This window comes from Bos indicus, chromosome 24 (assembly GCF_029378745.1).
Source record: "Bos indicus isolate NIAB-ARS_2022 breed Sahiwal x Tharparkar chromosome 24, NIAB-ARS_B.indTharparkar_mat_pri_1.0, whole genome shotgun sequence".
In the NCBI taxonomy this organism is placed as follows: Eukaryota; Metazoa; Chordata; class Mammalia; order Artiodactyla; family Bovidae; genus Bos; species Bos indicus.
Window position 1 is genome coordinate 25,819,469 of NC_091783.1, and position 12,998 is coordinate 25,832,466.

The 12,998-nt window shown below is 44.9% G+C and overlaps 1 protein-coding gene across 1 annotated transcript in view; it reads left to right on the forward strand.

The window, feature by feature from the left end:
• The first annotated feature begins 6,429 nt into the window (after positions 1-6,429).
• Positions 6,430-12,998, forward strand: part of B4GALT6 (beta-1,4-galactosyltransferase 6) — a 69,120-nt gene continuing 62,551 nt past the window's right edge. Inside the window, exon 1 of the mRNA XM_019986912.2 lies at positions 6,430-6,931. Within this exon, the coding sequence (XP_019842471.1) occupies positions 6,817-6,931 (115 nt within the window). The 5' untranslated portion in view covers positions 6,430-6,816. The remainder of the gene's footprint in view (positions 6,932-12,998) is intronic.

The following is a 12,998-nucleotide window of genomic DNA, read 5'->3' on the forward strand; positions in this document are numbered from 1 at the left end:
ATCAAGCATGTGAGTATGAACTCAGGGATTTCAGCGTGCTAGGACCTCAGTATTCCAAAATTCCCTTTCCAGACACAGAGACACAAATCCTCTATTGAATTTACCTGAGACCTATTTATCACTTCAACATTTACCCAGTTAAGCTCTGAAACCAGTATTTTTCCCAGAATGATTTAGTCACAGACAGAAAATCCTGTGAGGCATATGTTAAACGTGAAAATAAATGGATAGAAAGTGGTCTATCACTGTCCTTCATTAAAAGCTATTCTATGTCATAATTTCATTTTTTAAAAAGCTTTTGTCTGCCATAGCTATTAAGATTGTTGATATGATAGAACACCTTCATAGCATACATCTTGCACCTATTTATTTTATCCTCTACTTTTCTTGGTCATTCACCTATAAAGATGGCTCTTCTGATAAAAAACCTCTGGAAGAGACAAGGTGAACTAACTTGTACTCCTTGTTATGCTAAACTGAAAAGAATACACATAACTGTGTAAAAGTTAAGACTGTGTTAATTAATTCATTCACTAATTATCTACTGCCTTGCTTTTGTACTGAGTCCTGGGAAATAACTATAAATCATCAAAATAGAATCGTGTTCAGGAAGTGACTTTTTAAAAAAATCAAGTGACTGAGGGTAGGCTCTTTTGACTCTAATGAGTAGATTCTTTTAACTGCATCAAGCAATAGGCTTGTTTTTTCCTTCTTTATATTATGAAGTGAAGTGAAAGTCGTTCAGTCATGTCCGGCTCTTTGCAACCCCGTGGACTATACAGGCCATGGAATTCTCCAGGCCAGAATACTGGCGTGGGCAGCTGTTCTCTTCTCCAGGGTATCTTCCCAACCCAGGGATAAAACCCAGATCTCCTGCACTGCAGGCAGATTCTTTACCAGCTGAGCTACCAGGGAAGCCTTTATATTATGGATATGTATATTAACAAGAAAGGTCTTTCTCCGAGTTACCCAGGACTAACTGCTGTTCAGAATTCTAGGCTGTCCTAGGAATGTGTATATTTGTTCTGTCAGGTAGCCAAGTTTATGGGTCTTCTCTCTAGAGATGAGTTGCCCAGCTGGTGTACACAGCACCAGAGGTGCCTGTGTATCTGGGTTACACGTGTGCCAGGACTCTGTTTTTCCTCAGCTTTCAGAGGAAGCCTCAAGCAGGTCCAGAGACAGCCTCTGTGTTTACCCTGGAAGAAGCCAGAATAGTGTCCTCTCCACGTAAGGCGCAGGGCACTGCCTGGTATGTGACTTGCCTACTTTTTCAATCTCCTATCTTTGCTTTTTGTTGTCTGTCATCTGTCTCTACCCTCCAAGTTTTCCAAACAGACTCTAATCCCATTGCCGTTGGTAGGCTTCTTTCTCAGGGGGCAAATCAGTGGCTGCTCAGATTCCCTTTAAGGCAAAACTAGCCATCTGTGGCAGAGAAGGCAATGGCACCCCACTCCAGTACTCTTGCCTGGAAAATCCCATGGATGGAGGAGCTTGGTAGGCTGCATGCGGTCGCTAAGAGTCGGATACGACTGAGCGACTTCACTTTCACTTTTCATGTTCATGCATTGGAGAAGGAAATGGCACCCCACTCCAGTGTTCTTGCCTGGAGCATCCCAGGGATGGGGGAGCCTGGTGGGCTGCCGTCTGTGGGGTCGCAGAGTCGGACACGACTGAAGCGACTTAGCAGCAGCAGTAGCAGCAGCCATCTGTGGACTAAGCCTAGCATGAAACTGAGAAGAAGAATGGATGGAGCCAACAGGATCAATTCGTTTTCTCATTCTGACTTAACAACTGACGACAGGCAAGCACTAAACGATTGGGCCCTAACTTTATGCACCATCTTGTTATGCTCAGACACTCAGTTGTGTCTGACTCTTTGAGAGCCCATGGGTTGTAGCGTCTCAGACCGCTCTGTCCATGGGATTCTCTTGCCAAGAATACTAGAGTGGGTTCCAATCCAATGAATATAGTTCCTGAAACAGATGTCTGAGACAAAATTGGTAGAGAAAGTTTGAAAAAAATGGATTGCATATATTCATATCTAGAAAAATTGAAAATATGCACCAAATCAAACATTTGCCCAGATAGGCAAAGAAATATGTGTGAAAATGTGAGCCAGTGTAGTTTGTGGAAAGGGCACTGAATGAAGCTGTTAACATTCTGGCTCTCTCCTCAGTTCTGTTACCACTGATCACCACGTGACCCAAGGCCAGATATTGTACCTCACTGAGCTTTAGTTTTCCCATGCCCAAATGACATACTAATAATACTTGCCATGCCCACCCCAAAGGGATGTTATGAAAATGATAGGAGAGTGATTTGAATACTTGAAAATGCTACAGGGCATTCTTAGGATGTGGAAAAATGATCTTGGATTCAGGATGAAAAGATTAAGGCAATGTAAGGTGAGTACGAAATTTGGATCAAATGCTGAATTAGGGATTGTTGCCACTATGGTGGTTTTCTTTTTCAAATTTAAGTACAATATAATGTAATAATAAAATTATATACACAACTTTTAAAATTTGGCTTTAAGGGGATTATGTTTGATCTCAAATGTAACATAACTTAAAGATAGGGACTAATATTTTTTTCTCAGCAGAACTCTGACTACATTTATAATGGAAATCAGTGGGAAAATGGGCTTTATTTAAGGGAACTTTCTGTAATAATATTTTGGAATATGTACTCCATTTTATAAATCAAGCCAATATCTAACTCATACAATCTACATTCCAATTATGTAAGTAAAAAAATTCAAGTGTCTAAGCACACTTTATCAACCTAACAATTTTCTTGAACTGAATCTTAGATGCTGAGACCATGTACTTAAACATATAAAATTACTATACTTAATCAGTGATTGTAATATGGGGGTCTGAACCCTAAGCAATCAGAAGTGAGATTCTATGTGCTCTTTCATTCTCTTTTTCCCCCAATTCACAAGAAAAAAAAACTTACTGATTTTTACTTAACCAAGGTTATGAGCAAGGCCAAAACACTTAATGGATATTATTTATCCTAGCACAAACCAAGTGAAATGTCACCCATCTCATTAAACAAGTACATTTTCCCTTTTTTCATGGTAATTACAACCTCAGTAACATATTTTTGATTAATATAAATAGAAAACCATTAGTTATAACTTAATTAAGTTGGTTCTCTCCTCAGCTCAGTATCTCAGCTGGTAAAGAATCTGCCTGCAACACAGGAGACCCTGGTTCAATTTCTGGGTCGGGAAGAGCCGCTGCAAAAAGGATAGGCTATCCACTCCAATATTCTTGGGCTTCCCTGGTGGCTCAGCTGGTAAAGAAGCCGCCTGCAATGCAGGAGACCTGGTTTCAATCCCTGGGTTGGGAAGATCTCCTGGAGAAGGGAACAGCTACCCACTCCAGTATTCTGGCCTGGAGAATTCCAAGGACTGTATAGTCCATAGGGTTGCAAAGAGTCAGACACAACTGAGCGACTTTCATGTCACTTCAGCTCAAAACAGCTAACATGAAATTTACTGGGTCTTGCTACTATGTCTTACCACCTTAAGTTTAAGGTCTCTTTGGTATCATAAAATGAAACTGAGTAGCTCACTCTTCTGCTGTGGGCCTTACGGGGCTCCTGAGAAAGGATCTGGTGATAATCTGGGCTGAAAAGATTTGGTTCTGAGTATTTCATTGCTCTTTGCTTTATAAATAAGCTGAGACCTTGAGGCATACTTCAGACTATTAGAGACTGAGACTTCAAGGCTGACTCAGTAGGTGTTTTTAAACAGGAATAGACCAGCACAACTTGTTACTGTTGGGACAGAGTGATCTAAAGGAAAGACTAAAAAAAATTTTTTTAAACAAATATTCAAATAGTGCTTACTAGGTACCAGGTTCTCTCAAGCTTTTTAAAGCACTGACTCACTCAATTTAATCCTCACGACAATCCTAATAGGTACTATGGTTATTTTCTTTAGCTGATGAGAAAGTGGAAGCACAGGGAGTTTTAAGTAACCTTTGAGGTCACTTGACCAGAATGACTGAGATTCAACCCCAGGCTGCTTGGCAAGAGGCATGGTTACCTCTCTGTGTGGCTGGTGACCAAAGGTGCTAAAGAGCACACCGACTAAACTGGTTTTCTAGTACTTGCTCAAATCCAGGGAAGAGCTAATCAGTTCTAACAAGTACTGCATGAACCTGGGAGAGATAGCAATGGCAGTCGTCTATGCCAGCCAAGCCCATCTGTACAGAGACTTCAGAGTTCTTAAAATAAGATTAATCATTAATTTCTAAGATGTTAATCTTCTCATTCAGTTTTATAGTAAACTTCCCTTTCAAAAACCCAATCTTCCCTGAGAATTATCCATGGCCAAGCCAGCTGGTTTTAGTGGTATTAAGCACTGTAAACAGTAGTTGACCTGGTGAAAATAAAGACAGATAAAAGTCAGCAGAGTGAGAGAGGCAAACAAGACAATTTTGCTTTCTCACTAATCATGGATTTCTTTCTCACTTGTATAGGTAATTTTTTTACAAGATATTTTAATCTATTTTATATATTGCTCCATTTTGTATTTCAGATGTTACAAAATGTTACAAAACTGTTACAAACGTCATTTACTTTTACATTAAATATCAAATTAGCCAGAGAAGTTGAATAACTTGTAAGTACTCCAAAAAGCAAAATGAAGATGAATTTGCTGATTTATCCAGCCGACCTTCTAAAGAGATGTAAGGAAAGCCCTTAGGTGCCAGAACTCATGTTTAGCTTTTTGCACAGTTATCAGGTTTAATCCCATAACCTGCAAGCTGGTATCACACCCACCATTTGAAGACTGAGAAGAGAGGCTTGGAGAGGATAGTGGCTTAGCATAAGTTTTACAGTTAATAAAAGGCCTTGGCAGAATTATAAACTCAGGTGTTTCGGGCTCCACAGAGCATAGAGCTATATCAGAGTCGATGGAAGGCATGGGCCTCTTGCTAAGAAGGTACTAAATCTGCTGGCAATCAAGTGGTAATTCAATACCACTGCATCTAGAAATACTGAGCAAGTAATGGCAGCAGGGGGCATCCAGCCACCTCCTACGTGACTAGTCGCAAAAGAAACACCCACAAACACACTTTGGAAAAATCTGATATAGCTAAGGACGAGCTAGTAGGAAAAAAGTAGCTTTTGAACAAAGGGTAGACCACGACCTTGGAGGTGCAGTAAAGCAGTTTGCCCATTGAAGCTGGCTGGTGCTGCAGCATTTAAGGGCATATTGGTTGCACAGAAGTCTTTTCTGTGCCGCCTGTACGGATACAGCTAAAGCAGGGCTACCCAGGGCTCACCTTCAGAGCAGAAGGCAAGTTCTATTATGAGAGATATAAGTAGATCGTTATCACATCCCGACGATAATATTTCTATAGTTAGTGCGGGATGGGAGGTTTCATTAATCCAGGATTAGAAAACACCTTGTTTCCGGAGAGTATATTTCGGGAGGAACGCACATCACTGAAGCCTCCGCGTTGAGATACAAGCACAGCATCGTTCATTATCGATCCCCAGGGTGGAACGTATCCGAGGCTCAACAGCGGTCCCTCAGCCCCCGGGAGCGCGGCGAGCGCCGGGGACCCCGCGCGCGGGCGGGGGCCGCGGTGACGCAGGACGCGGTCTGGGCGCGGGTCCTCGCGCGGGGAGCGGAGGTGGCGGCGTGGGCCAATCAGGAGGCGCGGTGTTTCGGGCGAGGGGAGGGGAAGGGTGGGCGGGGGCCGCCAGGTTTCCTCGCGGTCGGCGCAGCGCCGCCTGCAGTTCCGAGCGAGCGCGCGGAGCCCCCAGGGGTCTCCGGACGGGTCGCCGGGCCCGATTTCCTCCGCGGCTCCCCCCGCCCTCTGGAGTTCGCCTCTTCAGCGACCCGGACGCGGCTCCGACGGCTCCGGCCCCCCAGTCTCTTTGGGCTCCTCGGCCCTGCCTGCAGCGCAAGTCGCCCCGCGGCTCTCCGACTGGTGTCCGCGGGCCGTGCGGGGGCGGCGCCGGCGGGGGCGCTTCACCCCGGGCCGGCGGCGGTAATGCTGCTGCGGTTGCCGCCCTTGCGGCCGGGCGGACAGCGGGCGGAGGCAGGAGCCGGAGTCGGAGCGCGCTCGTCGCTGGCCGGGACGCCGCCCTCGCCTGTGCTCGGCTCCCGCGGCCGCCGGGGGACGCCGGGGCCCCGCGCGGCATGAGGAGGAGGCTGTGCGCCGGCGAGCGCCCAGCTCCTCGGCCCCCAGGGCCCCTGCGGGCCCCCGCGCGTCGCGCGCGCCGGCTGCGGCCCCGGCGCCCACGCTAGCCCCGCGCAGGCACGAGACGCCGCGGCCCCGAGGAGGAGGAGGAGGCGGCGCAGGCCTGCCTGGCGCGGGCGGCCCGGACCCCGAGCGCGGGGGCTTCGCGACCTGGACCCCGGCGGGCGCAGGCAGCCGGAGCCGTGGGGGAGCAGCGCGTGCTGCAGTCGGCCGCCCTCTCCGCAGGGGCGCCGCGGCGCGCAGCCGGCGCCTCTCCCCACCTGCAGCCCCTCCTCCCGCCGCCACCGGGCGCGTAGAACGCCGCTCCTCGCCCTTCCACGGCCTCCTCGGGTCCTTTGGTCCCCGGACCCGGACCCCGCGTCTGCTCCCTTCCCCCGCCCCGCATCCTCCCGGCCTCTCATTCATTCCGTCCACTCCTTCCTCTCTCCTCCTTCCCGCTTCCCCAGAGCCTCCCCGCGCGGCCCCGCTGCAGTCTCGGGGTGGTGGTGTTTTTTTTAGCACATTCATGGAAGTTTAGGGCCTGGACGGTGCCCCCAAGTCCGGCCTGAGAGTGCAGCCCGAGCTGCCGGCCGGTAAGAGGAAGATGCCTGTGCTTAAGCGGATGATGCGGGTCTCCAATCGCTCGCTCCTCGCCTTCATCTTCTTCTTCTCCCTGTCCTCGTCTTGCCTCTACTTCATCTATGTGGCTCCGGGCATCGGTAAGCACCGAGGCACCCTCCCTTCCCACGGTAGCGGTAAAGGAAGTGTAGCATGTTACTTATGGGATTGGGAAGCTGTATGGTAGGACCGGGGCCCGGCAGAAAGCATTTTATTTCAAATGAGACGTGTCACATAACCCGCTTTGGGGCATGGTTTTGGCACGTGAGTTTTGTTAATGAACGTTTAACTAACTTAAAAGACTGCGTTAAATGGACAGAGCAAAATGAGGTATGATGGACCTCATTTTGATGGACCTGAGATACCCCTGGACGCTTTGTTGAGTATTCCTGACACTTTTATCCATTTAATATTGTTTTTAAGCTTAAAATTAGTGCTTAATTGTAATTTTATTCAAATACTCTCAGCTGTGTTAACTGGTTGTAAATACGATGGAGAAACCCACAGTAAGGAATGTGAGTTCAAGAATGTACTGGTGTAGTGTTCCAGGTCACTTTTTTAGAATGGGGTCAATGAACATTTGTGCCTCACTTCAGGAATTTTTAGGCGATGAGCTGTCTATTAAAAACAATGCTCCATTATTTCGTCTGCTTGGGTTGTTTTTCAAGCGTAGGTAGCTTCTGCTACCTGTCAGGATGAATTCTGAAATACATTATTAATTAAAAGAACGATTATGCAAAATAGCTTAAAATGTTAACTATTTAGTTTTTTGTTTGTTTGTTTCTGGTCCAAAACACACTTTTGTATAATCTGCTTGAATTACCTCTTTATTAAATATCCTAGTTTCTCAGCACCTTTGATTGAAAATGTACCAATGTGGCATTCTCATAAGAAATAGACCATCACCAGACCTCATCAGGACTATTGAATTTCCTAAAAATCACTGTGACATTTCTTGATTAAAATTTCAGGTTCAAGTAAGATGTATAGGCTCAGAATGATACTTGAGAAGGCATAAATTGTTGAAACCTTGATAACCCAAGATAGAAGTTTGAGGTTAAAAGTTTGAAAAAAAAAAAAGTGGATATTTTAACATAGTATTTTCTTTTAATGCAGTTTTTTTTTTTTTTTTTTTTTTGCTTTAGGCTAAATCAGACACCTCCTGAAGCCTGTAGCAGAAATGACAGTGGTAGCTCAGTGGATTCCAGAGTTGTTAGCCAAAATACTCAGCAGGCTTTTTCTTAAGATCCTCTGCCATTTTGGAAATCTTATCAATTAACTACTCATTCTACAGCAGTTTTTTTTACTTGTAGCTCTTTAAAGATTGGACATCATTGGGGGATGTTATCTGATATTTCAGCTTTGAGAGATTTTGGAGAAAAAAGGTTTTTTTTTGTAGTGAGCTAACAGTTTTGTTACTTTCTTGGTATTTTGAGTAACATTACAATTATGTTACTCAAAAAGCTAACCAAAGGCACTCAGAATTCCATTTTTCACTTCATAATCAGCCAGTTTTGGTTATTGTATTAATGTGTCGTGTATATATTCTTAAAGTTCTGTTGGTGTGAAATACTTAGACGTTTTCCTTATTTGTGTGCTGAATGTTGACCGTAGAACAGCTGCTGGTAAGTCGTGAAAATTTTGGCACTTGTCTTCTAGGCAACTAGATTGAAATTATTCTTGTGGGTCTTCTAATTTATTCTTAAAAAGATTGATTGAAACCAGTAAGAAGAATGAAAACCAAAACTTAATGTTAACGATTTGTTAAACTGACTCTGTTTCTCAAACTAGTATTACTTAGCAGCGGAAAAAAAAAAAAAAAAGCCCGCTTATCTTTTAATCATTGAGAAGCAGTTTTCCAAAATTCAAATTTTTGTTTGAAAGCTCGGATTTTGTCATTGGTAACACATACTATCAGTTTTTCTGACAGTGTCAAGCTCATTTTGCTTGCTTTTTGGGAAAATGTAGGTCAAATACAGAAATCTAAATCACCATAGTTTTGCAGTCATACCTTTTTAAAAAAAAACAGCGACGTCACATTAAATTTTTTTTTTAGTTTATTTTTGGCTGTGTTGGATCTTCGTTGCTCTTCTGGCTTTTCTCTAGTTGAGGCGATTGGAGGCTACTTTTCACTGCGGTACACGAGCTTCTCATTGCGGTGGCTTCTCTTGTTTTGGAACATGGGCTCTAGGGTGTGTGGGTTTTGGTAGTTGTGGTTCCTGGGCTCTAGAACACAGGCTCAATAGTTGTGACCCATGGGCTTAGTTGCTCCAAGATGTGGGATCTTATTGAACAAGGGATCAAACCCATGTCTCCTGCGTTGATAAGTGGATTCTTTACCACTGAGCCATCAGGTAGACTCTTCAGTTGTACCTTTGAGTAAAAATGATGTTCCACGAGAAAAATGTGGCTAGTTCAGCTCACAGTGCAATGATCTATTACACGGTTTGATTTTCAAGATAACCACGGTCCTTTGGTATGCTGCTGAAATGCCTTACGTGTGCTTCCCATTTCATCAGAGATTTCTTTTGTTTTTAATTAATTTTTATTAGAGTATAGTTGATTTACAATGTTGTGTTAGTTTCTGCTGTACAGCAAAGTGCATCAGTTACACATACACATATGTCCACTCTTTTTTAGAGTCTTTTCCCATACAGGTCATTACAGAGTATTGAGTCAAGTTCCCTGTGCTTCACAGTAGGTCCTTATTAGTTATCTAGTTGATATTGGGTTGGCCAAAACGGTCGTTGGGGCAAACCTGAAGGAACTTTTTGGCCAACCCAACAGACAGTCGTGTATATATGTCAATCCCCATCTCCCAATTTCCCCTTCCCTCTTGATAACCATAAGTTTGATTTCCTACTTCTGCATCACAGATATCTTATTAATGAGATATACCCCAAACTAAGTAGTTTCTTATAGCTAGTTTACATTAGATGTCCATAGACTCTTTTGGAAATAATTCCCATTGTAGCCTGGGTTAACATCTTGGAGCAGAATTTTCTTATGACTAAAATACATGTTGTATAAGAGAGCATTTTTTAATTGATCTGAAATGTTTCAAATCTCTTTTGTTAAAAAAATCTGTATGAGCTGTATCCACATCAACCTGTTTAGTAGCCATCAGTTGTATTTTCCTCAGTTTTCTGCCCAGAGACTCATTTTTCTTGTGTGCGTTCCCCCAGACAATCCTGTCATTTTACTGACTCTTGTTAGTCTCCATCCCCTGTGTTCCTCCCTCCCTCTCTAGTACCAGATATTAGTGAACGCGTGCTCATTTGCTCAGTTGTGTCCGACCCTTTGCGATTCTGTGGACTGTAGCCCACCAGGCTGTTCTGTCTATAGGATTTCCCAGGCAAGAGTACTGGAGTGGGTTGTCATTTCCTTCTCCAGGGGATCTTCCTGATCCAGGGATCAAACGAGTGTTGCTGCGTTGGCAGCAGATTCTTCACCACTGAGCCACCTGGGAAGCCCCTTCTTCCTTTGTGATTGCAAAATGATGAGCAAAGTTTCCCTCAAAGGTCTTGCCTTGGCTGAATTGAAACTGGAATTCCATTTAGCATGGAAATGTTTCCAATATAACAGAGCATTGTCATTTTCCTGCCATCAGAGGAGTAGGTGAAGTGACTTAGATTCATTCACCTAACATGAATAGAGCACCTTGGATGGGCTAGACTTTGAGGAAGACAGATGACTAAGACAGGCCACCTTCCCTCATGTGATGGGGTGAGTACCCTGCAAGGGCTGCAGCCAGTCCTCAGAAAGCACGCAATGGAGTGTGCAGGCTGGTGAAGGGTTTCCTGAGGAGGTGACAGATGGGATTTATCTGGACTGAGCAGAGGGATTCTAGTCAGAGGGAACAGCAGGAACAAAGGTAGGTTCCAGAAAGTAGGAATATTTCTGTCTGATACCACTTAAGGTGTGGGGTGGTGGATTGGCCAGATCTCCCCTGCTCAGCCTGGTGTTCTGGCTCTTTAGGTCCCTAAACTTCCTGGCTGAGAGTGACTGGCCTCGGTTTGCACAGGTTTATGAAAGCGGTTGAAAGAAAGAAGTTGATGTGCCTTGACTCAGTGGGGCAGTATTGTGGGGAAGATTGTTCAGCTGCCCTGGGAGTGGGGATTTCGCTGTCCATTTGACTCACCAGCCATCCTGACCTTTGCTTGACTTGCTGATAGGCTCTTTCATTCTTTAAGCAGAGGAAGAATCTGGTTGGATCACTTTGGTGTGAATTCCTGTGGGCCCTTCGAGGAATTTCTGGGCTCTGTGCCTCACTTGTGGGGTCTCAAGTGGGTGGATGCCTGGCTGGGACAGGTGGAGTTGTTGATGGGTGGGCCGGGCATGGAGGGTGTGTTGTGGGAGGGTGTGGCTTAGTAGGGCCTTGCTCAGAGCCTCCCTGACATTTCTGGCTGGTTTCTGTCACTTTGCTCAGAGACTAGCTTGTTTGTTGCCCTGTAGGTTTCTCATCACAGCCTTTCACCCTCCTGGGGGTGAGCCTGATTGTGTTTTTTTTTTTTAGCTGTTACACTTGCTTGGTATTTCACAGTTCCTCTTATTTTCCTCACCAAGTTCTCTGGTCACTGTGACTCCTTTTGAGGATTCTTTTGGTTGGGCCACATGTTGGGCATTTCTTTTTTGTGGGCCTCTCTTACTGGTCAGGCTTCCCAGGCTAATGTTTTTGTCTTGTGAGTAGCAGGAGACATCAGACATTCTGAAACTGGGAATGCTGGAATCCTTTGTTTAGAGCAGTTCTTCTAGCCTGGAGTACAGTTTATACAGGACAGAAGTACCAGGCGGGAAGTTATTTCAGTGGCTAAGGTGATAGAAGACTTGAACCTAATCAAGGCAGACTTGAAAAATGTGGACAGTGGAATTGAAGGAAAGGGAGATGCTTTAAGACAATGCTTGTATTGCGGCCTAGACACTTGTATTCTAGTGGGGTGAAGGGGCTGTAGAAAGGCAGGTGCTTTGAAGGGGTCATTTTGCTTTTAGAGAAATTGAGTTGGGATGCTTGTAGGATAGCGAGGAAGAACTTGTCAGCAGGTGGGCAGATGGGAAAAAGGGCTTAGAGCCCACGACAGAGGTCTAACAGGAGAGAGATGTCATCAGTGTATAGGTGAATGATATGTACGTTTTCCCCCTACACACCTGAGTTAATAAAACTAACTCATGCAAGTGACTCACTAAGTTAGTTACTCATAAATATGGAACAATAGGTGTCAAATGGGAATATGATGGAGGCTCGAGTGTAGTTTGAGGGCTTCTCTCGTGGCTCAGCAGTAAAGAATCTGCCTGCAATGCAGGAGATGCAGGTCATCTGGAGGAGGAAGTGACAACCACTCCTGGAAACTTACATGGACAGAGGAGCCTGGCAGGCTGCAGTCCACAGGGTCTTGAAAGAGTCAGACACCACTGAGTGACTAAACAAGTGTAGTTTGAAGGATTTCCCGTGAGGCTTTGTAACCTTTTTCACTCCCTGGCCCCAAAAGGGGGTTGTGTGATTGACACTGTAAAAGTTCCAGTGGCCACCCAAGGAGAGCTTGTGGAGGCTGAAGACAAGGTAGCCAGGGATGAAATCCATCAGCTTAGGGTGAGTGAAGAAATAGGAAAATGAAGGGAGAGAGGTACCATGAAAGTGAAGAGAGTTAGAGGCCTTTGCAAAAATGGATCCGTCAATAAGTAAAAATGATGATCAACAAGATAAGCATTGCAGTGGGCTATAATTCAGTAGGGTAAAGTCTGGAAGGAGAATCATGGATTTGGTAAGTAGGAACTCTGTGATGGCCGCTAAGGGACTTGTTTTTGTGCTGTTAGAGGGCACCAGTAAGACTGCCTGAGGTTGGATAGTATTAATAAAGTCAGATGAAATGGCTGATTTCCAGGAAAGTGGGATCAAAGGGATCTTATAAGATGGGAAGACCTGAGCTTATATGGATGTTCAGGGAGTGAGGACATGCTTTAAAGATTTGAAGAAGGGAACAAATTATGACGTGATCTTGTTCAGTCGCTCAGTTGTGTCTGACTCTTTGCGACCCTATGGACTGCAGCACACCAGACTTTCCTGTCTATCAGTATCTCCTGGAGTTTGCTCAAGATAATGTTCAGTAAGTCGGTGATACCATCCAGTCCTCTCATCCTCTGTCGTTGCCTTCTGCCTTCACTCTTTCCCAG